Below are 27,858 nucleotides of genomic sequence, written 5' to 3'. Positions count from 1 at the left end.
AGGAGAGAGATCGTGGCTGGCCAAGTGAGGGGAGCCACGCGGCCTTCCGTCCTTTGTGCGGGCATCCGACAAACTCCACTCCCACTCATCCCAGCCTCAGTGTGGCCATCAGCTGCGGCTGGATACCTTCCTGGGCATACCTTCTCTGGTTTCAAGGTGGGGAGATGGAGGGCTAGGCAGTGTCCCAGTACCACTGGGTGAAGTGGGCAAAGCCAGGCCCTGACTTCGGTGGCTGACATTCTGACAGAGAACTGTGCAGACAAGTGGAAGACAGGCCACAGGCACCTTCTCTGAAGTCCCCACTCTTTTCCAAGTCTGGGAAATGGGACAGTACCACCAATGTCTCAGAGTAGCTTTCACCAAGTGTGTGAAGTAGTCACCAACTTTAAAAGAAGCTGCCAAACTACAAAGTGCCTTGCACATGCCAAGGGCCATACCCATCTCTGTTCTGGTCCTATCCCTCACTCCAGCCCCAAGGGCAGCCTTTGTGACAGCCAGCTGCACCGGGAAGCTTGGTCTCAGAACCTTCCATGCCTAGAGGTTTCAACCCTGCAGGTGAGTCCACCCCTACCTTTTCTTCCCCATGGACAGAGCCCAGGACAGTTCTCCTGGGATGTAAGACTCTGTGTGCCCCAGGTATAAAGGGATTCACAACGGTATGACCTTCCACCCACCTACCCACCTGTCCCTCAACTCTGACTAAACAGATCAAGCTTCTTACTCTTGGAGGTTGTCTGAAGCCCAAGACCTGTCCCCTGGGCAGAGCCCATTTGGTACAGAATGCCCTTCCAGGGCCATGTGTTGGGTGTGTGTTTGGATGGTTGCATCGTGAGCGCGCGCGCGTGTGCGCGCACGCGCGCGCGTGTGTGTGTGTGTGTGTGTGTGTGTGTGATGCATGGGTGTGTCGTCTGTGTGCCTGGCATGGCAGGCCTTCGTGTGTGTGCAGTTTGGATGGATGTGTGAGTCTGTGTATGTGAATGTGTATATTTATGGCTGTGTGGTGTGTCATGTGATATGTGATGTTCATTCCTGGCGTGTGTGTTTACTGGGCATCTTGTGTGTGTCTTTCTGGTGTGGATGCATATCTAGATAGGCCTGTGTGGGCTGCTGCGCTCATGCTATGCTGGAGTGGATGTGTGTAGCTGCTGGGACCTTGGGTGAGGTGTGTAGAGGAGCGGTGTGGGTGTGCCGAGGGTCTTGGAAGTAGATGATTCTCCCTCCCTTCTCTGCTCACCTGGCGACCTTTTTCCCCAGATAAGGACTGTGCTGAGACCATGGGCAGGCAAAGGCCAGTTCCTGTTCCCACCACCGACCTGTGGCTGGCTGCTCAGGTCTGTGGCCACATATACTACCAGAGGCTAGGTTGGGTGAGCCTGGGGCCAGGGCTCATGTGACACCCCTCACTGCCTGGCCTCCTCCCCTCCCCACAGCAGGAGCAGCAGCAGGAAAGGTTGGCGGAGGGGGGCTATTTTGGGAGCATCTCCTTAGCAACAGCTGCCACTGCCGTCTGTGGCGGCTTTTCTATAGGTGCTAAAATATTCCACCCTGGTGACTGAGTGCTGGGCGGTGGGTGAGGATGGGGACTGAGGGTGGGAGAGACCCCTACAGTCCCGGGCATGGATGCTGGCTCTCTGGACCCCCCAAAGGCCCTTGTTCTGCTCTAGACCTCTCCTCTTGGAGGTGTAGGGACTGTAGACCTTTGAGGCAGCCCAGCTGTGTCCTGATCTGATTTCTTATCTAAACAGCTGGGTGGCCTCAGTTTGCCTCATCTGTGGAATAGGCTGGTTGGACTCTCAGAGACTTTCTAAGCCAAAACAACCAACAACAAAACCCCCCTCTGGACTCAGTGACAACTGCCATTTCTTTTCTTTTCTTTTCTTTTCTTTTTTTTGGAGCTGGGGACCGAACCCAGGGCCTTGCACTTGCTAGGCAAACGCTCTACCATTGAGCTAAATCCCCAACCCCGACAACTGCCATTTCTAAGAATCATTTATTTTATTTTATGTATAGGAGTACACTGTAGCTACCTTCAGAAGAGGGTATTGGATTGATTGTGAGGCACCATGGGAATTGAACTCAGGACCTCTGGAAGAACAGCCAGTGCTCTTAACCACTGAGCCATCTCTCCAGCCCTTACAACTGCCATTTCTAAATGCACTCCTAACCCCAGCTCTCCAACCTGTCAGCTCTCCCTGGCCCTCACTCTTCCCAGCTCTATGTGCAGGCTGTCCAGGCCACTGTGGGACCCAGGAGGTCTGAGCAGGCAGGCTCCTGGAGTAGGTGGGTTAGTGAGCTCTCTGCCAACCTGGAATGACCCTTCTCTCTCTCTCTCTCTCTCTTTTTTTTTTTTTTTCTTTTTTTCGGAGCTGGAGACTGAACCCAGGGCCTTGTGTTTGCTAGGCAAGCGCTCTACCACTGAGCCAAATCCCCAGCCCCGGAATGACCCTTCTTTAGATCCTGGGTAGGTGTTGAACTGAGTTCCAGTCCTAGCTTCTGCGTTTGTTTATTCCAACTGAACCGAAGCCATTTCCTCTCTGGACCTGTCTTTCCCTGTATCCGGGATTGAGGAGAGCTATAGCCTCTGCTTCACAAAGTTTGGGGGTCAGCTGGGAGATAAAATAGGGGCCTGTGGTACAGTGAACAGACAGACGCACTTCAGCGTGAGTGACACTTGTCCCTCTGGGCAGTGGTCTCCGGCCATTGAAGCATTCAGTACAATCCTGTGCCTCAGTCTCCCCACTGGAACAATAGGGCCTGAAGCACAGAGCTCTTGTAGAGACTCAGGCTGTGGCTGACTCTGAGGGCCTGGAACGCTGAGTTGATGGGCTGTGTCTGTGGAGTTGCACATCAGCTGTTCCATTCCTGCCCACCCCACCGAAGCCTCCCTGTCAAGGCATGTTTCTGTATGGGGTGAAGACTGGTCCACCTGCCTTCCCAGGCTAGAGGGGCCCGTCCCGTTCCACACCAGGCCTCTGAAGTTGGTTCAGAGAAGATAAGTAACTTACCAAAGGGTCACATGGGTTCTAACACCGAAGCCACCATTCTCCTCCAGAACCCCTTCCACACACACACACACACACACACACACACACACACACACACACACTTGCATGCACACACGCACTGCTAAGCTTCCTACCTCCCGTACCAAACAGGTCATAAGCTACTGGACCATGACATGGTCTGGGGCAAGTCTTCTGTTCAAAGTGGGGATGACTCTTATTCCCCGGCTTTACCCAGGGAGAAAACAAGACCCAGAGTAAGGAGAATACCTGGCCAGGGTTGCCGGGGTGATTATTTATTGGTGGAAGGACTCTGTTTCCTGGTGTCCCTCTCCTGGATTGGAACTCCTCTCCTATCTCTCCTCCCCTTCCCCCTGCCCCAGCTGCCTTCCAGGGACTCAGCATCACCCCACAGTGAAGCCCAAGCTCCACGAGGTGGCCCCATCCCTCCCTCAGACTTTCGCCTAGTGGCCTGGTGACAGCTGTGCTGGATCTAACAGGTCCTTGGTTCTACACGCCCCTCCAACTTTCTGCTCTCTTTCTCCTGCACTCACCACTCCCAGGGAAGCCCCTGGACTGGTGGGGGGGTGGGGGGACAACCGAAGATCACCTGCTGTCCCTCGGTCCTGCCGGATTTCAACCCACACAGTTGTGCTGGGGATACCAGGCATCCGTCAACTGCCAAGTGAATGCTTATTGCTGGAGGGCGGGAATCTGTGCGTGTGCGCACCACACACACACACACACACACACACACACACACACACACACACGGTAGGGAACATCAGTCCTGGCTGTCTGCCTGAGGGCACAGCAGGGTAAGGAGAACAGACACTGCACAGCGAAGGTCCTAAGTGCTACGGAGGGCACTGGTGGAAGAGCAGTGAGCGCCTGCTGCCAGCACCCACCTGCCTTTGTGGCCTTTGCACAGCGAGCTGTTAGCGCTCAGTTTGTGGAAAGTTAAACAGAACCTCAGCCAAGGTCATGCTGTTTCTAAGTGCTCTCGAAGTCAGGTTGGTCTGATTTCCAAACTCTTTAAATCAGAACCATACTTAAGGGCTGGGACTAGGTGGGCCCTGGGTGTGGGCCGATTGAACGGATAGGTACTGGGCTTGGAAAACAGCCAGAAGACTCTGACAGCAAAGAAAGACCAAGGGCATTTCAGGCAGTGGGGAACAGAGGGTGCAGGCAGAGAGAGGTGTGAAGGCATCTGGTACGTTCTGGAATCCGTGGGAATTGGAGGACATGTGTGAATATACGGTGTGCGGGAGCCTGACAGCGAACCGTACTGAGGGGTTGAGGCAGATCCTTTGGCGAAGGGAGAACCCACAGAAAGATGGCTGTGCAAACTATGTATCGTTAGTCTTATCCTGGAAGGTCTGCTTGGCACAGGAAGCCAAAGAGATAGGTGACTCAATCAGTTCTCCATAAGCATGTGCACCCCCCACTCCGCCCCACCTCCGTTCAGATCTTCTCTGTCTGTGATCTGGGCCTAGTCCTCCATGGCCAGACTCTAGCAGGTTCAAACGCTATCTACTTGCAGGTCTGCTAGACTCCTATGGCCTCAGAGAAGCCCTTTCCTCACCTGTTTCCTTAGAAGACAAGGTAACAAATGCTCAGGAAAGTGGCTGGGTCCGCAGGAACTGGGAGGTGCTTCCCCAGTGTGAGACCCAGACCTGAGCTCTCTGGGGGTGTTTGGGGGAGGAGGGTCTGGACCTTCTCTTATCAAGATATTAGGGGGATGCCTCCATAGCTAAGAGGTTTGCTGCTCTGGCAGAGGATCCAAGTTCAGTACCCAGCTCCCACATGTCAGTTCCCAGCTGCCTATAATTCTAGTTACAGGGGATCTGGAAACTTCTGGCTTTCATAGGCACCTGCACCTTTGTATTATACACACACACACACACACACACACACACACACACACACACAGAGGCATCTATACACACATGGTGCACACACACAGGCACCTGTACACACATGCATAAATTAAAAAGGAAAGACATTAATACGCTGAAGAAAAACAAGGACTAGGATTTGTTTGACCTCCATTTCACTGGGTGACCTTTTGCGAACTTATGAACATCTGTGGGTCCTCAGTTTCTCCTCTGTGAACTGGAACCTTTACTGACTAGGTGACTCTTAGGGTCCTTCCAAAAGAATGACCTCTAGCTCCTGAAGTGGAGGTGCTTAGGACCCTTGGCTGCTATCACTTTGGGAGAGAATACAAACCGCCCAAAAGAGGGTCAGGGCCACCGGGACCCCTATGGACCGGTTCCCACCTACCCTCCTCTGGGCTCGGAGAACCCTCCCCACCTGTCCCCCGGGGCCTCGCAAACCCGGGAGCGGATCCTCGGAACGGATCCTCCGAGAGGAGCGCGGCGGGGCGAGGAGAAAAACCCGGGCAGGATCCGCGCGAGAATCTGATGGCGCAGCCCCCCGACCCTTGCCGGAGTCGCGGGTCCGGTGCGCGAGTGGCTTGCCCGCGTGGGTCAGACGCACCGGGAGGGTCGGGGCGGGGTCCGCCCGGGGCTGGCAGCCGGGGCGCGCGGCCTCCGCAGCGGGGCGCGGGTCACGTGTGAGGAGGGGCGAAAGTCTCCGAAGCGGGGCGCGTGCTGCGAGTTGGGAGTTCTCGGCGCGCCGCGGGCGGCGGGAGCTCGGGCTCCCGGGCGAGCCGGGGACGCGGCGGGGACCGGGTCCCAGACGGAGGGGGCGGCGGCACACGGGAGTGGGAGGGACAGCGACAGAGAAGGACACAGCCGGCCGAGGAGGCGGCGCGGGGCGAGGCTGAGCCGGGGCAGGGGCCGGAGCGCAACGACCAGGTGCCATAGCCCTGCGGGAGGAGAGGCGGCACCGGGACGCAGCAGCGAGGACCGAGTAGTAGGCGCGAGGTGGCCACAATCCCGGAGACCTCAGAGCCGAACAGAGAGAGGGTCGCGGGGCTGTGGGTAACAGAGGGCAGCGGGGCGCCCTGGGCCCCGGGACCCCACGACCCGAATCTGGGCCCCACGATGCTGCCGCCCGGGCGGTACCCAGCTCTTGACGCGGGGCAAAGCTGAAAGTTGCGCAGGGAGCGGCGCGGGACGGCGCGGAGACCCCGAGACCCACACCGGCCGCCTGGGTCAGAGTCGACATCTCGGGCAGGCGGCGCCTGCACCCCGAACCCGGCGCCCCGGAAGCCGCCCGCCGGACTGCGCCGGGGGATGTAGCGGCCACTCGCCGCCCAGACCCTCCTCGGACCTTGCGCCCCGGGGTAAGCTCGGGCTCGCCCTTCGCGAGCGCTCTTCGTCCGTCTGTCGGTCCCAATGTCTGTCTATCTGAGGGAATTGTTTGTCGTGCCTCTCTGGCTGTACCGGTCCTGCAGTCATCTATCTGACCCGGTTCCTGAAGGGTCCCTGTGTGGTCCTGTGACTTCCCTGGAGCTGGCGCGCTCTATTTATTTGGCCATCGGAGCGGCGCCTGTGGGTTGCGGATGGCAATAGGGAGATGGATGACAGAGATTTGACCTCCTGCCCTGGCGATGGCCCTTCTCTGCCCCCGCCCACCTCCATGCCAGGAGCTGCAAGGCAGGTAACTTGCAGCAAGGTGGGAAGGGGGTGTCTCTGCTTCCCACCACCCACCTGCAGTCTCTGTGAATGATTCTGAGTATGACAGAAATCTCTCCTCTGCTGTGTTAAGCACCTGCCTTGTGCCAGATAACCCCAGGGTTGGTGAGTCCGGTAGTAGCTGAAGCAGTGAGGTAAAACAGTAAATGAAGCATTTCGGGGGTTATAGTGATGGAAACTGAGGCTGTAGAGAGAGGGAGGAAGATGCTTTTCTTCTGCAAAGGGGAAACGGCAAAGAGTCACACTGCCGCTCTGCGCAGGGGGAACTTCACCACCACCTGCAGAATGTCCACTAACTAGGGTCAGCCTATTCCCACCCCTCCCCACATACACACTGTGCGAGGGGACCCAGACTTCAGGGCAGGGAGAGGTAGTCCAGCAAAGCAGGCTGCAGTGCCCTCTAGGCTCAACACAGGGTGGCTGGGCTGCTCTGACAGGGCCTCAAGAGCAAGAGAGGGCCAAGTAGTAGGTTGAAGGACCTGAGGGTAGGAGGAAGTGTCTAGCCCTGGACAGAGAGGGGCTGGATCCAAGGATCTAATATTCGCTCCACCCCCACTCCCACTCAGTCCTGCACCTTCCAGGACTGCTAGGAGCCCAAGAGTCATGCATAGCCTTGACTTGGCTTCTGACAGGAGAGCAAATGGGGAAACAGGACAGTTGGGGCAACTAGAGTCGGGAGGGCTGAGCCTGGAACATTCCGCTCTGCCCTCCTAGGGAAGAAGGGTCTCTTTCTGGAGTTTTCCATACTGGGTGTCAAGACTCATCTATCTCTTGGTCCAGGCTTCAGAAATGAACCCAGCTAGCTGAGAAACTAGCTTCCTGGGCAAGTTATGCTCCTTGAGCCTCTGCCAACATATCTGTGGAATGGGCACACCAGACCTGACCCACTGACCTCCAATGCAGGGCTCCCGAGCTCTGTGAACAGAGAACTCCTGGTAGGCTGGAGAGAGGGGTGGGCAGCTGGGAGTAAGGACTCGGATTACTTTGAGGGCAATCATTAGCTAGCAGTGGCAAGAATATGGCTGGAAAAACAGAAGTGACAACAGTGGAGGGGTCTAGACATAAGTGGGGGGACTTGGGACTTGGGAGCTGTACTTAGTGATCCCTTGTGTTACCCTTAAAGAAACATCTCCCTGGGGGGTGAGAAATAGAGGTGACTGGCCAGACAGAAATGTCTGTGGGCTTCTGCTGGGGTGACCTTGGGCAGTTAGCTTGACTTGTCTGAGTCACAGTTTGTACAAGTGGAGAATGGGACTTCGTGTCGATGTCAGTGGCTTGCAGACAGTGTTAGGGCCCCGGGAAAAGCTTGCAGAGCCCAGGCATGCAGGTTCTCAAGAGACATTTGTGGATCGGAGGACAAAGTCACTCTAGGATGCTGTGGGAAGATTTTGGGGCTTAGGATGAGGGGGAAGAGGGGGAGGGGGAGGAGGAACTGTGTGGGCTTACACAGGGCGGGCTGGTTCTTAATGTGGATCTGGGGGAGGCGGGGGCGAGTGCTAAGGGGGGGTGTGAGGAGGAGGGGGCCCCTCTGCGGGGACCACTGAGTCACGAGGACATGTAAGCGACATGACAACCAGCAACGTGGTAACCAGGAAACAAGCAATGGGAATGGAGCTGGAGCAGTGTGTCGCGGTGGGGGAGGGTGGCCTGGCAGCACACAGGCTTGGAGGGTCCTTGGTGGGTTAGGCTGGCTGGCCTGCAGGGGGAGCAGGCCGGACAGGCTGGATAAGAATGGAGGTGTGAGAAGTGACAGAGGAGACACCCAGGGGCTCTGCCGGGCAGGGGGGCTTCTCTGGTCCCTCCCAGGCTCCTCTTTTCCTCCACATCCCCACTCTTCATGCCTCTCCCCCTAGGATGCCAAATTTGGCTCACGCAATCTGTCGTCTCTCTTCTGAGATTGGCACGGGGATGGGAGCCGAGTGCATTACATCAGCGCCTGATCCCCCTGCTCTGGGGGAGGGAGGGGAAGGACCAAGGACCGGGCCAGGCTGGGAGCGAAAGGGCAGCAGCCAGATTTCAACTTTCTCACTTGTCTCCTGTTTGCTCTTCTTACCCTAATCTTAGATGTAGAGGGAGTTTGGGGAAGGCCATACCGAGCCTAGCAGGACTCCAACCTTGGGGAGGTCCCATGACTGGGGCAGAAAGGCAGGCCCTGTTGCTGTTCTCAGGACTTGGTGTGTCATTGCCTGGCAGTGTGACCTTGGGCAGATCTCCTTGTGTAGTAGAGTCGACATCTGTGTAGTGAATGTTGGCCACTTTGTAGTATCGGTGACTCCCCCGAGAGGAGACACTTTGGCTCTCCAGGGACCCGGGAAGGATCCTGTGACCTCGAACAGCAGCTTCCTTCCTTATGCCTCCATCTCCTCACCTGTGAAATGGGTATGTCCAAGGTCACTACCAGGGCCCTGGACATGAGTTATGGTAGAGGAGAGAGGGCAGGGCTAGCTCCAAAGCCACAGATAAGTAGGAGTTTTATGACCTTCCATATGATGGCCAGAGATGGGTGGCAGGTCAGCTTGGCCTTCACGGAGACAGGTGGTATGGGAAGATGGTTTCATACACACACACACACACACACACACACACACAGGCTTTGCACTTGTACCATTGATCTGATTTGGTCATTGTACAAGAGTGAAAACTGGGACCCTAAGGGAGAAGTAGATCCTGGGGCCACAGTGACGACCTGGGAGGAGAGGGATCAGAGCTCTGGCTCCTGGTTCTCAGCCCCCTCTTGGAGGCAGGCAGACAAGAGATATCTTCTTACTTTGGCTCGGCAGAACAGGAGCCGAGGGCTAGCTCCGCCATCACCCCTCCTCTTCCTCTCCTGCATTCATATCCAATATCACCGTCAGGGACTTCGCTCTTACTCATTACTTGGTCTCCTTGGTGGGATTCCTTTAGAACTCACTTGCAAACTAATCTTAGGCCGTCCCTGTGAGGGACAAGCTGAATTTAGGGTTAGGCTAAAGTGTTATGGTCTATTCTAGATTATTCCATTCTAGAATACTCCTCTCCCTGGCTGAGTTTTAGGCAGGAGATGGCTTAGTTGCTCCCAACAACATGACACCCCCTCAGGGATCCTCTGGGGAAGAACTTATTTTTATAGATGGGAAGACAGGCTTAGTGACCAGACTGAGCTGGCCAAGTTACCCAGAGTCAGCCAGATAGATGGCCTGTTATCCCAGGAGGCTGAGAAAGATGGGTACCTGAGGTTTGGTGAGAGAGTGAGTACCCTTCTCCTAGGGCTGATCAGACTGAACCGGCCCTCCTGACTGGTGACTGTCACCCCATGGGTGACTGTGAATGATATCTCCCTCCGCCATGGGAATCCTTGGGTCTTTGATATTTCCAAGAAGTGCTAGAAGGCCATGCGTACCACTCGTTCGCTGCCTGTCTGGAAGATAAGCTGCCTGCCCAGGTATGAGGCTTCAGCAAATCCATCTCACAGCAGCCCTCCATTGATGATATATTGTCCGAGTACTACAGATGGAGAGGTTGTAGCCCAGAGAGACTGTGCTACCTGTCCAAGGTCACACAGCAAGCAAGTGTGGAGGGACTGGGTTTGGGTTTGGACTGATCTGATTCCTGGGGGCCTTCTCTAGGGCTTCCCCAGAAAGAGTCGAAAATATTCCTCCCCTGGGCTGGGGTTTGGCAAGAGATGGTCTAGTCGCCCCCACAGGCTGACACCCCCTCAGGGATCCCTGGGGGCTCCATTCCGGAGACAGACACAGTCGCGAACCGCTGAGAAGAGCTCATTTAATAGATGGGAAGACTGAGCTGGCCCAAGGAGACCGGAGCATCAGCATTCAGCCAGGCATTCTCTAGCCCGGGACTCTGTCCCCGGCATCAGTGGGTGAGGGGAAGGGGCCCTAGGTGGATGGTGCTGCAACATGGGGATGTGGATTCAGACTCTTGAGATGTTGATCGCCTCGCTGGGACTTCCAGAAGAGTCAGATTCTGCCATTCCACAGAGCAGAGAGAGCAGGCATGGCGGGTCTTGTTTGTAGTCTAGATTGCCTGCACACATTAACATCATGGCCTGATGAAGTTTGGGGCCATCCAGTGGGAAATCTGACGAAAGACCATCTAGGAGATGATAAGCTCCTAGCTGTAGTTCTGTGTGACCTTAGGTTAGCGAATTGCCCTCTCTGAGCTTGGTCTGCCCAATGTGGTGATAAAGTTATAGAAAGAAAAATCTTTTGGCCCCTGAGTTTGCCACTGGGCTATGTCATCTCTAAGTGTTCCTCCCTCCTTGTGGAGACCCTGGGCCCTGGAAGGGGCAGGCAGGAGCCCTGGGTGCTGGCAGGACCGCTAAGCCTCCTCAGGCAGACTCAGCCCTCCTTGGGGTGTGGGGGGGATCTCCAGGCTCAGCCCTTCTTCTCTTTTTCATCTTTATTTTTCTCCTGCTCCCTCTTCCCTGGCGACGTGGGCTGATCGCTGCTCAAACTTTTAATTCACATGGTAATTGTAATAATAACATGGGCCGAGGCCCCTCTGCCTGTGACATTGCAGCTGGTAGAGCTGAGCTATGAATAGAACCTGAGTCACACACGCACGCGCGCTCCTGCAGGCGCGCACTCTGTTCCTGGGTGGTGGGTGGGGTGAGGCATGGGGGCAGGGGGCTCTGGATCCTGTCTCCCTACTTCTAAAGGCCTATGCAACAACTGTCCCTCACAGATTGCCCTCTGGTTCCGGACTGGACCTGTGAGACATAGGGCATGGCTACTTGTCATTTACAGGAGGGGAAACTGAGGCTCCATGAGAGAGCATGGCTGTTGGGAATGTGTGGGACTGGATACGTGAGTTTTGGCTGATTCCAAAGCCACATTTCTGTCTCAGGACACACAGGCCAGGGGAAATGGGGGGCTCTGGGTCTGGACCGCTAGCCCTGAAGGTCTCTCACTCTAGCCTTCTCATAACCACCTACCACCTGCATTCAGCAGGTGCACACAAGAGCCTTGCCTGGGGTGATGGTGCTATTGTTTGGTGACAGGGAGATTGTATGTAGCAGAGAGTGACCTCGAACTTCTGATCCTCCTGAGGGCTACGATTACCGGTGTGAGCCACCAAGTCTGGCTTGTACAGTGCTGGATCCTGTTTCGTCCACACTAGACAGGCTCCAGCTCCAGCCCTTACAGGTTGTCTTGAGGGAATGAGCAGGAGGTGCTAGACTTTCTAGTAGTCTCAGTCAGTGCCCGCCACTGTCCCATAAGCAAAGCACCCCGTTTCTGTGTGAGAAAATTGAAGCTTGGTGCTAAGGGTTTGTTCCAGGCGCCACAGGTATGTCCTCTAGACCTACATATGTGCCAGCCCCCAGAAGCCCCAGACCCTCTCTTATTTGATCTCCTGCGGCCAACCTGGCACTGCTCCCCCAGTACTGTGTCTCCCTCTCTGCCCCTCCCCCCAGGCTTCTCTTTTCTGTAGATATCTGGTCAGTCCTTAGCCAGAACGTGGCCTCAGCAGGCAGGGTAAGGTGAATTGTCCCCGAGAAGATGCACCAATCAAGCCCTTATAGGCTATCAAGAAAGGTGAACTTCTGTATTCCCCACCCCAGTAAGAGCCATGCTGGGAGAGGTGGCGTCGTCATGGCGACCTACCACTGAGTGCCTGGGTTGAAGATGCCTGGGGGCCTGTGGAGCCTCCAGCCGGGCAGGGATGAACTGGGGTGTGCTGAAGCAGGTGGGCTGAAGAGAAATGTCACCTCAGCTTCAGCCCAGTCTCCTATGTCTTCCTTTCCTCTAGCAACTCACCTGGGACAAATGACCCAGGGACCATTTGCCTGGTATCAGACAAGCACTTGACTAGTGAGGGTGGCAGAGTTGGAGCAGATCTGCTCTTGAGAGCCTCTTAGACCCCTGACACCTGCCCCTCTTTCAGTTGCCTGTATCTCTGAGGGGAGAAGAGGGGAGATGCTCCTCTTCTGGGCAAGTCCACAGATGTGAGACAAGGGGCAAAGTAGAGCCTGTCACAGTGATAAGAGGAAGGCTCAGCCACTCACAACCCTTTGTGACCTTCACCAGGCCACTGTCACTCAGAGGGCTTCTGAGCTCTGTGAAGCAAGGGCTTCTAGTGAGGACATAGGGACAGTGAGGTGAGTCTGGCTTTTCCTGTGCAGCCTTGTGGGGCTGGGGTCCTGCCATCTCAAGAAGGTAGCAGAGTTAGTCCAGGCTTCCTCATCTGGCCTCTTCCGACTCCACTCTGTGATTCCTTTCTGCCCTGCCCATGTTGGAATGCCAGATACCTTGTCTCTAGTCACTGGTGTTTGTGCCTCCATCCCTGCTGAGCCCTCCCCTTGCACCCCAGCTCTCTCTTCCTGTCCTCAGACCTGCCGTACCAGGGTGAGACATTGAGTGGGCACCTGGCCATGCAGCTGCAGATCAAAGCTACCTGACCTTGGAGAAGTCCTAACTGGGCACCAGGGCCATCCTCCCGGACACCAGACAGTACATGAACAGGAGAGAAGAGGGTACAACTAGGGCAGAGAGCCCAAGGTCACATCTCAGGGCTGTCCTGGGTCCCCAAGTCCTTAGATGAACCCCTCAACCAGCTGAGCCTCACTCCTTGCAGTCAAGTGGGCTGCCTATCGCAGGAGGTTTGTGAGCAAACAGTGAACAGCACCTGCTGAGGGACAGCAGAGAGCCCTGGCACAGAACAAAGGGCGGACCCAGAACCCAAAGGAACATATTGTGGGGACTGCAGTGTGACTGGCGTTCACAAACATTCCATTGTCTCAAGTATTCACATGGTCTCCAAGGAGGTCCTTATGTCTTTGCCTCCCAGAGCCTATGGCATGCCTGTAGGTGTTTGCTTGTCTGAGTGGAATAGGGGGTTGAACCTCAGGCCTTAAGCATGGTGGCTGCACTCCCCCTGCCCCGTTCCCATCTACATTTTTTCTTTGACTACCTGTTTTGAGACAGGGTATCGCTGAGTTACCCAGACTGCCTTGAACCCTACAGTTCCTGTTGACCTTCAATTTGTGCTCCCTCTGCCTCCACCTCTTCAGTCTCTGTGATGACACCAGTCTTGGCTTTGAGGGAAATCCTACTCCCAATTTATACGCGTTCTCAGCCCTCATCACCCTTCAGGGCAGGGCTTTTCAAGAGATAGGAGGGAAGATCTGGGCATGGTGGCTCAAACTTGTAATCCCAATCTTTTGATGGGGTAAGGCAGGAGGATTGCTACAAGTCTAAGGTTAGCATGGGCTATGTGATGAGTTCCGTGCCAGTCTGGGCTGGAGTGATATTGATAACCAAGTCACAGGCAGGACCTGACCTGCACAACACTAAAATACAAGGCATGTATGAGGGTAAAGAGTGTTTTAGGATGCCATTGGTGTCTGTGTGTCTGCATGCTTATTAATTATGCATTATACATGGTATGTTCTAGGATGTCATTGGTGTGTGTATGTGTGTCTGTCTGTGTGCATTCATGCTTATTAATTATACATTATACACACTTGCTTTTACTCTGGGTCTTGTTTGGAGCTGACAAGCCAATGCCCTGGGTAGAGATCTTGGAGACAGTACTAGGAGAAGCTCCTATGTATATATGGCTTCCTTTTCTCCCAGACCCTCCGCTCTAAGTGCCCAGAGCTCTAGGAAACACCTTCTCTGCCTTGGAGCATCCTCTCCTCTCCTCACCTATGCCTGGCCACCCACTGGACCTGAACCAGTGCCTCAGTCCTACTCGAGTTGTATTCCAAGCTCTGTCTTGGTCAGCTTCTCCTGCATTCTAGAACTCATACATCCTAACAGCAATGGCCCCTTTCTTAAGCCCCTGACTGTGTAGACTCTTTGCCTCTTCTTTAGGCACAAGAAACTTCACAAGATCTGACTGAGCAGGCCTGCTCAGAGCACGTGTGGTTTTCTTTTTTCTTTTGGAAACATGGTCTCACTGTGTAGCCCTGGCTGTCCTGAGCTCACAGCGATCTACCTGCCCCTGCCTCCCAAGTGCTGAGATGAAAGGCGTGCGTCACCACTGCCTGACTCCAAACGCTAGGATTAAAAATGAGTGTCACCATGACCAGCTCAGAATTGCTTCTCCCATAGCACATAGTAGGTTCACAAAGTATCACTACTCACAGCGCACTCTCCAGGGCATTGCTGCAGACACCCTAGATAGGAAGGCGGGTGCTGAGCCAGCTCGGGATGCTGTTAGGTGGTGAATGGATGGATGGATGGATGGATGGATGGATGGATGGATGGATGGGTGGATGGGTGGATGGATGGATGGGTGGATGGGTGGATGGGTGGATGGGTGGATGGGTGGATGGGTGGATGGGTGGGTTGGCCAGAGCTGGTGAGAGATGAATCTGTGAGTCAGCGCTCAGTGGTCAGGTAAATGTTCTCTTAGCCACAGTCCCTTGGCCATTTCTGTATGGTATTGGGATGTGACCACCATCCCTCACCCTCTCAGTTCCCTCTCTGCTGTGCCTTCTCCCCTAGTCCCTGCCCCACCTCCCTAATCATTGCTCTTCAAGCTTCTCCCTAGGGCACAGGAACCTGGAACTGGGCTGCCTGTCCGTCACCCCTCTTTGCCCCAGGACATCCAGGACAGGGCTCTGTGGAGGCCTGAGACTTGAGCTGTCCTGTTCCCTGTCTCCTCTGTTCACGGCTACTGTGCTGTGTCCTATGATACAATGGCACAGAAGGTCCTCCTGGTCTGTGCTCGGGGCCACCTCTGCTCCCTCATTACAGCATCAAAAATAGCTTGTCACATTCTGTGACATCGCCCTGCTCAGGCCCTTCACGGGAATTATGACAAGCTGCACAGATCTCACGTCCTTGTCCCTTGTCAGTCGTATGTGATGCGTTTACTGCACGCCAGGCTGCGGGACTTGGGGTGAACAGTCAAGAGCCCTTCATGGATGGACCAATGACATAAGGCCCATAAGGGCTGAAGGAAGAATGCATGGTGGCAAGGGACAGGGCGTCTTTGAGCCTAACGCCTCAGTCAAAACTCCAGTGGGAGGGGGCTGGGAGCTAAAGACCCACAGAATTTGATGAGAAGGGTACAGACAGTCAGTGCAAAGTTCCCAAGGCAGAGGGACTTGATATGTTGGACGGAACAGGGAGAAAGGCCGTGCGGCTGGCTGTGCAGTAAGGGTTGGGGTAGGGAACTGGGCAAAGTCAAAGTAAACGACTTTATTTGGACCCAGAGTTCACCTTTGGGAATGTGGGGAGCCCCGGGGTTATGGCTGGGGAATGATAAAAATTCTTGTCTGAGAAGGCCAGGAGAAGGTTGTGGGTTGAGCTTGAAGCTATGGGGGTAGAGAATCCAGCATCTTCTCCCACACCTGTCCCTCAGCTCCCCGGGAGATGAGAATAGGAACACTCCAGCTTGGAATGAGGACCACAGCATGGCTGTAGTATCCAATGGATATTTTCTCTCCCTGCCTTAGGTTCTAGGGGGTGAAGGAGGTACAGGGCTTAGGCCTGAGCCACCCTGGGAGGGCTCACAGACTGAGCAAGGAAAGTCAGGAGGCAATGAACATCTCTTAGCCATCTAGCAGAGCAAGTCTGCTCCGAGGGAAATGTGGCTGCTGGTATTTTAAGGCTCAGGACTGGATGAGATCACGGGGGTGGGGGAGTGCAGAGGAGCCAAGGAGGGAGGCCAAGGATGGAGGGAGGTTGGTAGCTGCTGGTGGTGACTGGTGGCTGAACTTATGCTCCCAGGGTATGTGACTAAGAAATGGCAGGAGGCAGGGCAACCTGAGAGGGGCTCTTCAGTCTAGAGGAGTCAGGAGCAAGACAGAAACTGATCAGAAGCTCCTTCAGAGCAGCTTTAGGGAGCAGTGAGGAGACTGGGAGGGAGGCCCGTGGATGCCCTTTAAGGACGGTTTTTGTGAGCCTGGGAGGTGGCTTGGTGGGTAAAGGACTTGCTATGCAAGCTTGAGGACCCGAGTTCAGATCCCCAGACCCTGTGTAAAATGAAAGGTGTGACAGTGTGCTTGTAACCCCAGCCCGGGGCAGGTAGGGAGAGGCAGAAACAAGCAGCTCTAGGGACCTTCTGACAAGCCAGTCCAGTCAATATAGCAAGCAAGCTTCAGGTTCACCGAGAGACTCTTTAAAAAAATGTGGAGAGGGTTGAAAAAGAGAGCAGGTGGCAACCTCTGGCCTCTGCGGGCCACATGCACGCACTCACAGGAGTCAAAAGAGCAAGTGTGTGCACTCACATGTGCACACTGGCACACACATGCATGCACGCACACACACATATTCCACAGAATGGCTGCATCTTAAAAAATTTCCACTCTCTGACTTCTGCACTTTACAGTTTATACCCCTTACCCTCCTCCGGTTGTCTTTGCAGTATGCCCGTATATCAGATAGCATTTCTCATTTTGTAGCTGTGACTCGGGGGGTTAAGCCACGTCTCCCAGAGCCCCACGGTCCCTAGGGGACACGTTCTTTACAGTCTGAGATCATACTATTTGCTGAGGACCTTAGCAGTGCTGTGACCCCTCTCTGACAAACCCACATCTATCCGGTGCTAATTTTAAAACTCACGGGTGTTTTCCATAGGTGATACACTCATACGATTCTAAAATTAAAAGACAAACGAAAGAAACAGTGAGTATTCTCTACTGTCCTCCAGCCCCAGCCACCTGCTTCCCCTCCCTCCAGGCAGTCAGTGTCACGGGTTTTCCTGGGTCTGCATCCAAACGAGTGAGCGAGCGAGCGAGCGAGCGAGCGGGGAGAAGCAGCAAGTATGTGTAGCTATAAACTCCTCTCCATTTTCACACGAGGTAGCGACTCTACACGCCGCTCATGGCTCCGCATCGCCGCTACCCTTTTCCACTTAAAAATACATCTCGCAGACCCACAAGGCTCCCGAAAGAGCTCCTGCCTTGGCTTCTGTGGCTGCGTGGTACCGCTCATGGATGGGCAGCTGGGCTACTTCCAAGCTCCAGCGAGGAGCCCGCCTGCCTCGCTCTGCTCCCGCTCCCACGTGTGCCTGTGTGACTGTGATGGACTCTGGCTGTGAGATGGCTCAGCCATCCCATGAGGGTCCTGGTGCCCTCTGGCTGGGCAGAACCACCCATAGTGAGAGAGGAGGTGGGAGCAGGAGGCAGGAGGCAGAGGCAGGAGGCACCACCCTGGCTCTGAATTCCATACCCTTCCCTCGTATCATTTCTGGTTTCTTTTCTTTCTTTCTTTTTCTTTCTTTCTTTCCTTCTTCCTCTCCTCTCCTCTCCTCCCCTCCCGTCCCCTTCCTTCCTTCCTGTCTGTCTTTCTTTCCTTTTTTGTATTTTTTTTTTTTTGAGACAGAGTCTTACTGCACTATGTAGCCCAGGCTGGCCTGGGATGTTCTCTGTAGATCAGGCTAGGCTTTCAACTCCCACAGCCTCTGCCTCCCAAGTGCTGGGATTCAAGGCATACAGCATTACTGTGAGCTTTTGTTTTTACTTTTTTTGAGACAGAGTTTCATGGAGCCCAGGCTGGCCTGGGATGCCCTATGTGGCTCAGGCTGGCCTGGAATTCACTATAGAGCCAAAGATGACTTTAAACTTTTGCTTCTCCTGCCTCTACCTCCCACCTGCTGAGATTGCAGTCTTGTGTCAGGCTGGAGCTTCTTCCTTAGGTGGTGCCTGCTGGGGCCGCTTGTAAACCGAGGGGACAGCAGCATCCTCAAGCTTCAGGGATCCCCCTACCCAGTCTCAGCTCTGGGGTTATGGGCTCTTGTTTGCTGAGATCCAGGGCCAAGGTGGTGGTAGTGTGGGTGGGTACTCAAGCCTACGCAGGTGGAGGCGGGAACAGGCAGGGCTGGGCTCTTTATATCATACTCGGTTCTATTTTCTTTCTCCAGCCTCACCCTCTCCAACCCAGGAGAGCTCAGTGGGCGAGTGGGTCAGGGGGTCACCAGGCCTGATCTCCCCTCACGAGGCTGTGTGTGGGTCTGAGAGCCTCTCTCCCCTCTGTCCATTCACATCTGGCCACATGTTCTACATGCTCATCCAGGGGTTCTGGAGCCTGGCAGCTGATGAGTGTTGGACAGCTCCATCTGCAGGGCCCAAGGTCACCTACTGTTACCTGTTACCCACCACCAAAACCTGTGGACTTTGTCCAGAGCGCTGCCAGTCCCCTTTCCCAGCCCCCTTCCTCCACTCCAGCCTCAGCCGCTCTCGTTAGCACTTTACTAGTCTACCTCCATAGCAGACCCAAAGGCTACTCTCAGGAGCCTCAGACCTTAAAGAACAACCAGGGACATTAGGGATGCTTGAGTCCAGGCTGGACTGTAACTCACGATGTAGCCCAGGTTGGTCTTGGACTGCAAGCCGGTTGCAAGCCTCTCCCTTCCTTGCCTTTTTCTACTTCTAAGACAGGAATGATGCCGGTGCCTTTTCTGAGGTCACCATGAAGCTGAGAGGAATGGATCTGCACTAAGCACTCAGAGTGGCTCCTGCTCAGAGTGAATGCCTGCTGATTGCTCCGTGTGGATCCTGCAATACGATAGTGCTGGCCAGGGGGGAGTGGCAGTGTGTGTGGGGGGACTCCAGGGTCAGGAGGGAGGAAGGCAGCGTGGCTTGTGCTGTGTGCTGTGAATTTTGGTAACGTCTGGGCCACCCTACACATACAGATGTGATGCCTTTGCTGGTGGATATGCTGAGGCTGAGCTACCCGGGAACCTTCCTAGCCTGCCTGGCCTAGTCCAGTCTGTGTGATTTGCTTCCGGGGCCATAGCTCTCACCCACTTGCTCTCAGGGTAGTGAATGACACCCTGTGCGAGACATTGTCTGTGCTCTGGGTGGGTCCGGAACTGTGTGTCTGAGGTTCCTCCTGGGATCTCAGAACAGGAGTGCTCTGTCCTGGAGCAACCCACAGGCAGATGTGTCACTTCACCCTGTGCAGGCATGGGCTGTGTGCCACGATGTTTATTCTTTCAGTCGTAGGCAGGGAGAGCCCTAATTAGCTTTACCTACAGATGAGTCCAGAGAGGTGATGTCTGGCCTAAAGTCACACAGAAAGTGATGAGGAAGGACTGGAGAGAGGCCAGTCAGTTGTGTGCTGACTGCAAGTGTGAGTGCGTTGAGTTTGACCCCCCAGGACGTGAATCAGATCTTAGGTGTGGTGGTGGGTGCTTCAGATCTCAGAGCCAGGGAAGTAGAACCAGAAGTTCACTGGGCAGCCAGCCCGGCCTCCTTGTGAACCCCCAGGCCAGTAAGAGACACTGAACAAAGAAAGGGGACAATGTTTCTCAGGCTGTCCTCGGGCCTTCCATTGCCGTACGTCTACATAGAATAAAATATTGGGTGTTACCACTAGGCGGGAAAGATGGAGATAAAGGAGTCAGATTACCCATGTCAGAGGAGCAGGGCAGGGGCCAGCCTACAGAGGGCCATATCCCCGCTTCTCCGTGTTCTTTTCTTTTGAGACAGAGTCTCACTTTACAGCTCTGGCTGGCTTAGAACTCGTTGTATAATCCAGACTGGCCTTCAACTCGTAGAGAACCTCCTGCCTCTGCCTCCAGAGTGCGGGGACTAAATGTGTGTTCTACTGTGCCTTCTTTGAGGAGTGGACTGGAAAGGCCTCCCCACTTACCCTAGCAGGACCAAGCCTGGGATGCCTCAAAGCTAAGCACAGGGCAGACTGTGCTCTCAAAGGTTGGGGTCTGCATACGAACTCCTCACTTCCCCACTGGAAATCTGCCCACTTTCCAGAGGCAGGATCCTACTCCTGATGCCTGTCTGAGGCTCAGGGGACTAACAACAGAGTCTCCATTGTCTTATATAGTCTGCACGTGTCCCCTCTTGCCAGGGAGCTGTGAAGGGTCCCTATTTCGCAGTCAGAAGTGGGTGAGCCTGCCCAGAGCACCTGTGTGGCAGACTTAAGCCAGAGTTCTCTCCTAGCCCTTGTGTTGTACCCCTGAGTCACTGGATCTTAGAGACCAGTCACTTTGGAGTTTTATCCTCAGCACCCCAAGGCCCCCTCCCACCATCAGATCTGTTCCCAGGGTAGCAGTTCCCCAAACCATCCTAACGATGGCCTGCTGAGGTCGGGGGTCCACTCCCTAAGTGTGCAGGTAAAGAAGGGAAGTCGCAAAGCAGAAGTCTCAGAGCTGAGACTCAGGCACAAGGAATTTTCGAACAGGTCATTTTCACAGTTGATCTGAAGCTACTGGGAGCCAGACAGCAAGGGTGAAGGGGCACAGAGAAAGTGGGGCTGGCCTGAGGGACAGTTAGGCCAGTGAGAGATGGGGAGGGAGGAAGGGAGGGAGGGAGGGAGGGAGGGAGGGAGGGAGGGAGGGAGGGGATTGGATCCCAAAGGAACCAGGCTGAACAGAGCATCCCAGAAAGAGGCCAGGGGGCCAGGGAGGGTGGGGACAAGAGTGACCTGGGATCAAGAGGTCCCAGACCTGAGTGGGAGTCTGTGCTGGCTTGCCACTTCTGCTGTGGCAACCCCCAGGTTCATCTCTCCAGCTCTGCAGCCTGCAGCTAGCTCCCCAGATGGGAAACAGCAGCCAGAACCCTTTTGTGTTGCAGTGGCTGCTTAATAAATACAAAGACAGCAGCCTGTACCTCAGTGAGATAGGCAGGCCATGGCTGCCAGGGAGTCTGGGCTTCCAGAGCCTTGTCTCTCAGACACTTCAGAGACAGGGCCCTGAGCCCGAGGTGTGAGACTGGCAGTGACTGCTGTCTCCTCCCATGTTGTCTCTCCAACAGCAGTGACCTAGAAGATTCACAATAGGATAAATAGCCTTGGCTCACTGGCTGTCCCGGAGCACGGGGCACGGCTTCCTCTGCTCTCTTCCCATATGCTCTAGGGGCTAGCAAGGCCAAGGGAGGTTCCCAGGGAGACAACCCGCAGCCTCAGGTCACTCACTCGGTCATGGGTGGCCAGTTTGTGTGTGTGTGGAGGGTGAGTGGCTAGGAGTGGTTGTCCCTACAGCCTGTGGGGTTCCTAAAAGAACCATTGGCACTAGACATACAGCAGGGTACAAGCTGAGCAAGGGCAGCAACTCCACCTCCACTGCTCAGCTCGCTGGACTGCTCTCGGAGGCTGTGGGAACCCTGGGCCGCCTTACCTTCTCCTGCTTCTGCTTCAAGTTCCATGGCCTCAAGAAGCCCAGCCAGAGGACAGGTGGCCCCATGCTTGGAGGATAGTGCAGTTCTGGAAAAGAGAAGGTCTTGCCTGGGGATCCTTCACACGCAGGGCACAGGTTCCAGCATCCTTTTGTCACACGGCCAGCCAGCATCCTTTAGTGCACACTTGGTGGACAAGATGGAGACTGGCCTGCTTTCCACAGAGTATGGGATAGGGTCATGCAGCAGGGCTCAGAGGAGGAAGATGCTAATCCATACTTTTTGTCCCCCATTGTTATCCATAGCCCTTCTCTTTGAGCTTTCCCTCCAGCCTCTGTATCTTTTCCCAGAATTCCCATGTGATCAAGGAAAGATGTCCGCCGTACCCATGCAGTGATCACAGGGGCACAATGCCCGGTTGGCACTCTTCACTAGTGACACGTGTGCCCTCACCCCACACAATGGCAGCTGAGTCTCTGAGACATCCCTACTGAGAAGGCCTGTGGTGGCCATGGCAGCTACTTGTCGGAGCAGGAGGGATGGCACACAGCTACCCCTCGCTGTACCTGAGAGAACAGACCTGAGAAACTCGCTTTCCTAAGCAGGCTAAGCACAAGGATGAGCGAGAGTCTTAGGAGTCATTATGAGGCAAGCACGGGAGGTGCTCCAAGAGCCTTAAGAAACGGCATAGCGGCCTGCAGAGCTATGGGGCAGGTGACAGGAGGTTCTGGGGAGCATGGAGGTGAAGACCTGATACACAGGTACAGTGTTTCGGCTGCTGGCAGAGGCTCCCTCACCTTGGCAGTGCTTGAGGTAGGGAACTCTAATAGTCTAGGGCCATGGGGGGGTTCCCGTGGCTACTCACCCCAGGACCCCTTGTGAGGGTAGATCTCACAATGAACCATCTCCACAGCACAAGTGAGCTGGTCCTACCAGCCGAGAGTCAGGGCTCCTATGTACCGTGGAGGGAGCCTTCGGCAGGCTCCTCCTTGGACAGCTAGTGGCCTTTGTTCATCAAAGGCCCAGGTGCCAGGCCCTGTCCTCTGCCTCTCTCGCAGAGGTGTGGATTTTACTTCAGAGCCTGTCATGATGAGGTTAGGATCCACTTCTTCCTGGCTCCAGGCCCTCGGTCCCCTAAGGAGAAGAAAAGCCAAAGGCCTGTCTTTAGAAATATCAGAATGGGTGTGAGCACCCTGGTCAGGGACTGCACACAGCCACCTCATTTTGAGACCCTCAGTGGCTCTGTCTGGGCCTCCTTGGGCTCAGCAATAAAGCAAGGATCTTGAACATGGCTACCTTGTGTTCCTTGGCTGTAAGTGTCTCTGGTGCAGATGGAGTTGGAGGCCATGGGGGGGGGGGTGGCACAGCAAGTGAACACAGCTAGAGTTAGGAGCATTTTGGGCCCAGTATTGCATTCGGGACCACACCTGAGAAGCCTAATGTTCTAGGTCCAACCAAGTCTCCTGACTGATGTGGGACTTTGACCTAGGGAGCCCCTTGGGGTGGAGTGGGGTGGAGGAGATAAGCAGGGTCGGGTAGGGTGGCCGTGCAGGCAGGCAGGCGGGCAGGCAGGCAGGCGGGCGGGCGGGGTGGAGGGAGAGGGAGACTCTGGAGAAAGAGGCAGGGGAAGAGGCTGTTGATATCTAAATTATAGCATTGGCGTGCACCGGTTGCTGCGGCAACCAAGTTGTCCTGAACCAGGGAAGTGTGTAAACATTGCCACAGATGCACAATTAGACCAGGAAGAATAGAACAGAAAATAGAAGCTTCCAGACTTATATAATTCTAGGCCAAGATGTTATCGGGAACCCAGGCTGGGTCTTGGCCCTGTGGCCTCAGGGGCCTGAAAATGACTGCACCAGGCTCAGACCTCAGCAGCAGGGAGCACTGAAGAGAGACTGTGCCCTCTGTGAGCCCAGCTGGTGGGCATGCCACGTGGGAGTGACAAGCCTCTGCTGGAACGGCTAGCAACCATGGTCAGGCCTACCTCAAGGTGGAAGCAGCAGGGTGGTTGACCTCCTCTTCAGGGTCCGATAATGTAGGAATTTTGCTCCTCAGTTTGCATATGCAGAAACCGAAGCTCTGTGAGGGAAACTGAGTATTCTGAGGCAGGCACGAGGCAGGAACGGAAGCTGCCTCACCTATGCCCAGGGTCTTTATCCAGGACCTCCTAGAAGGTGAGGCCTCCTAAGTCTGGACCCATTTCCTTCCGAGCTGGCCCCTCCTCCTCTTAGCCATGCACAGAAGAGCTCCGTTCTTCCCTCCAACCTGACCAGCACACTGCATACTCTGTCAGCCCCCTGTCCTGCTCCCAGCAAGTCTGGGGACAGGAAGGGAATCTGGGGATCAGTAGTACCCTGTCTGGAGACACTCACACCACAGTAACTGTTAGCCACAGGGAGCTCTGAGCATTTGCAGATAAGGAGCTGAAATTTGAAGAAACAGAAAGAACAAAACAAAACAAAACAGCAATAAAACCCCTAGGTAGTCTGGGTAAGCCGGGAGGCAAATGGGGCCAAAGCTCAGGGCATGCAGAACACAGGATCAAGTTGAGCACCAGAATGGCAGTGTGGCCCAGTGGTAGAGCACTTGGGTTCCAACCTTAGCACCACCAAAAATGAAGAGAGGTTGGCAAGATACCTTGGCTAATAAACGTGCTTTCTGTACAAGCCTGACGGCCCGAGTTTGATCCCAGGAAATCAAGATGGGAAGAGAACTGACTCCTGAAAGTTGTCCTCTCTCTATCTTTGACACACACAAACAAGCATGCCCCTTCCTGATGATGATGATGATGATGATGATGATGATGATGGTGGTGGTGGTGGTGGTGGTGGTGGTGGTGGTGGTGGTGGTGGTGGTGGTGGTGGTGGTGATGATGATGTTATAGAAATGAAGGGTGAGAATAGCAGTGTATCAGTTTGGTTCCACATTTGGGAGGCAGAGGCAGGCATATCTCTGGGTTCAAGGCCAGCCTGGTCATAATGAGTTCCAGGTTAACAGAGGCAACATGATTGACACCTTGCTTCCAAAACAGAAAATAGAAAAGATACGCCTATAGAAGCTTCCAGAACAGTGGCGAGCTCAGAGGGCCACACTGAGCAGGAATAGGATCTGGATCTTATTCTTTATTGGGCAGACCCAGTCCAGGGAGTTAGATCAACCCCAGGGACACCAGCTTAGCCACCACAACTCCCCTGAGAGTCCAAGTAAGTCTTGCTGTCTTGGGTAGGGTTTTCTGGTCCTGAGAGTCTGGCAGGCGATCTCTTTACAGTACCCTCTCGTTCTCCAGAACCTCACCTGTCCTCCCCCCCCCCCCCACAGGCCCTGCATCTCCCCAGGTGACCACGACGACGGCCTCAGGTCATGCACGGACACAGCCGCAACGGGCAGGCCCACGTGCCCAGGCGGAAACGCCGCAACCGCTTCGTCAAGAAGAACGGCCAGTGCAACGTGTACTTCGCCAACCTGAGCAACAAGTCCCAGCGCTACATGGCGGACATCTTCACGACGTGCGTGGACACGCGCTGGCGCTACATGCTCATGATCTTCTCCGCGGCCTTCCTCGTTTCCTGGCTCTTTTTCGGCCTCCTTTTCTGGTGCATTGCCTTTTTCCACGGTGACCTGGAGCCTAGTCCCTCCGGGCCCACGGCGGGAGGCCCGGGGGGCAATGGCGGCGGGGCAGCCCCGACAGCGGCCAAACCGTGTATCATGCATGTAAACGGCTTTTTGGGAGCCTTCCTCTTCTCGGTGGAGACACAGACGACCATCGGTTATGGGTTCCGGTGTGTGACAGAGGAGTGCCCGTTGGCGGTCATCGCAGTGGTTGTCCAGTCCATTGTGGGCTGTGTCATCGACTCCTTCATGATTGGTACTATCATGGCCAAGATGGCACGGCCCAAGAAGCGGGCGCAGACCCTGCTGTTCAGCCACCACGCTGTCATCTCCGTGCGGGACGGCAAGCTCTGCCTGATGTGGCGCGTGGGCAACCTGCGCAAGAGCCACATCGTGGAGGCCCACGTCCGGGCCCAGCTCATCAAGCCCTACATGACACAGGAGGGTGAGTACCTGCCACTGGACCAGCGGGACCTCAACGTGGGCTATGACATTGGCCTGGACCGCATCTTCTTGGTGTCACCCATCATCATAGTGCATGAGATTGATGAGGACAGTCCACTCTACGGCATGGGCAAGGAGGAACTGGAGTCGGAGGACTTTGAGATTGTGGTCATCCTGGAGGGCATGGTAGAGGCCACGGCTATGACCACACAGGCCCGCAGCTCCTACCTGGCCAGTGAGATCCTGTGGGGCCACCGGTTCGAGCCTGTGGTCTTCGAGGAGAAGAGTCACTACAAGGTGGACTACTCACGGTTCCACAAGACCTACGAGGTGGCTGGCACCCCTTGCTGCTCTGCCCGTGAGCTTCAAGAGAGCAAGATCACGGTGCTGCCCGCCCCACCGCCCCCTCCCAGTGCCTTCTGCTATGAGAACGAGTTGGCCCTCATGAGCCAGGAGGAAGAAGAAATGGAAGAGGAGGCTGCTGCCGCAGCAGCCGTGGCTGCCGGCCTGGGCCTGGAGGCTGGCTCCAAAGAGGAGACAGGCATTATCCGGATGCTTGAGTTTGGCAGCCACCTGGATCTGGAGCGCATGCAAGCCGCTACCCTTCCTCTGGACAACATTTCTTACCGCAGGGAGTCTGCCATCTGACCTCCAGGCCCTGCCCTCCTCTATCCCTGCAAGAGCCTCTGCCAGGGGTGGGACATCAGGACAAGCCTTCCACTCTTAGGACAGAGTTGTTCATGGCTCTGTGGACCTGGAGGAATGTGGGGGCTTCAAAGACTGGGAGATCCCCTCCTGTTGACTGCAGGGCCCAGGACTGGGAAGGACCCAGGTACTCAGTCCTGATGGCCTGGGCCCCCTGGCATCTCCCCACGGTGGCTCTGGGCCCCCAGATCTTCCACCCTTTTCCCACTGACCCTTCAAGGATGTACCCCTTCTACTCTCAGGACCTTGGGGAAGGCGGCTGGACTGCTGGGGGGTGGGCATCATGGGGTTCTGGGTGGGCAGGGTGGGTCTGGGGGAGGGGGAAGGGTGTGTTTCTTTTGCATGACTGTGGTCTGTGCTCTTGACTCTCTTTTGTAAATATCTATAAATGGAAGAGATGGAGACACAAGTCCACCTCTGCCCATTTCTACCTGTGAGACAGAGAGAGGCCGCCACCCCTCTCTGTGCACCCCCGTCCAGCCTCAGCCCTACCCACCTACCCAGCTGGCTGGGCCTCTGAGACCTTTGAAGCCAGCTGTGTATGGTGTTGGTTTGGGTAGAGAGGGGACTCAGACGTGGGATGAGTACCCCCTCCCTCCTTGCAGTCCCCAGATTGATGATGGCGTTTGTAACTATTTTTAATAAAGCATATGGTCCACTAGAAGTAGGCTGGTAGAGAGAGAGAGAGAGAGAGAGAGAGAGAACAAAGCAAGCAAGCATGTGAGTATCTGTATGTGGCCCCTTTTCTTTAAAACGTGTGTGTGTGTGTGTGTGTGTGTGTGTGTGTGTTGTGTGCAGGTGCATATGTGTGTCCTTGTGGAAGTCAAAGGACAACCTCAAGTGTCCCTCAGGAGCCATCCACCCCCCTTTTTTTAAGATTTATTTTTATTTTCATTGGCATGAGCATTTCCCCCCCTGCACGTATGTGTGTGCACCTGATGCCTGCAGAGGCCCAAAGAGAGCATCGAATCCTCAGGGACGGGAGTTACAGATGGTTGTGAGCCACCATGTGGTGCTGGCAATCTGATCTGGGTCCCCTGCAAAAGCAACAAGTGCCCTTAGCCGCTGAGCCATCCCTCCAGTCCCATCCACCTTAGTTTTTTGAAACAGGGCCTCTCCACTGGTCTGGAGCTCATGGTTAGGGTGGCTGACCAGAGAGCCCCAGGATCTACCTGCCTCGTGCCCTCTTTCTTTCTTTCTTTCTTTTCATAGGTGCTGGGGATTGAATCCAGGTCATGTTTGTCTTTTACTCATTGAGCCTTCTCAGGGGTATGTGCCCTTTCTGAGATACACAGGGACCTCCGCTACCTGGTAGTCAATGGAAGGACCCATGGGTAAGCATCGTAGAAACTAGGTCTGAATCAAGTCTCTGTACCTCAGAGGAAATAGGAAGAGCCCACTGGATTGACACACATGCATACATACACACATGTGTGTCTCTCCATACTGCTGAGGGAGACTGCAG

At 55.0% G+C, this 27,858-nt stretch overlaps 1 protein-coding gene across 4 annotated transcripts; it reads left to right on the top strand.

The window, feature by feature from the left end:
• On the top strand, positions 1-27,054 carry Kcnj4 (potassium inwardly-rectifying channel, subfamily J, member 4). Of its 4 annotated transcripts, none has more exons than NM_053870.3 (2): positions 1-555; positions 24,954-27,054. In NM_053870.3, the coding sequence occupies exon 2, from the start codon at positions 24,996-24,998 to the stop codon at positions 26,334-26,336; it is 1,341 nt and encodes a 446-aa protein (NP_446322.2). In that variant the 5' UTR covers positions 1-555; positions 24,954-24,995; the 3' UTR covers positions 26,337-27,054. The 4 variants fall into 4 exon arrangements, with proteins under 4 accessions (NP_446322.2, XP_006242025.1, XP_017450064.1 ...); XM_006241963.5 differs by lacking the exon at positions 1-555 and adding an exon at positions 6,117-6,255 and having other exon boundaries at positions 24,954-26,681; XM_017594575.3 differs by lacking the exon at positions 1-555 and adding an exon at positions 6,364-6,572 and having other exon boundaries at positions 24,954-26,682.
• Positions 27,055-27,858: the final 804 nt, after the last annotated feature.

Source organism: Rattus norvegicus, chromosome 7 (genome assembly GCF_036323735.1).
Source record: "Rattus norvegicus strain BN/NHsdMcwi chromosome 7, GRCr8, whole genome shotgun sequence".
Lineage (NCBI taxonomy): Eukaryota > Metazoa > Chordata > Mammalia > Rodentia > Muridae > Rattus > Rattus norvegicus.
Note: the sequence above shows the minus strand (reverse complement) of the source record. Positions and strands in the feature narration are given on the sequence as shown.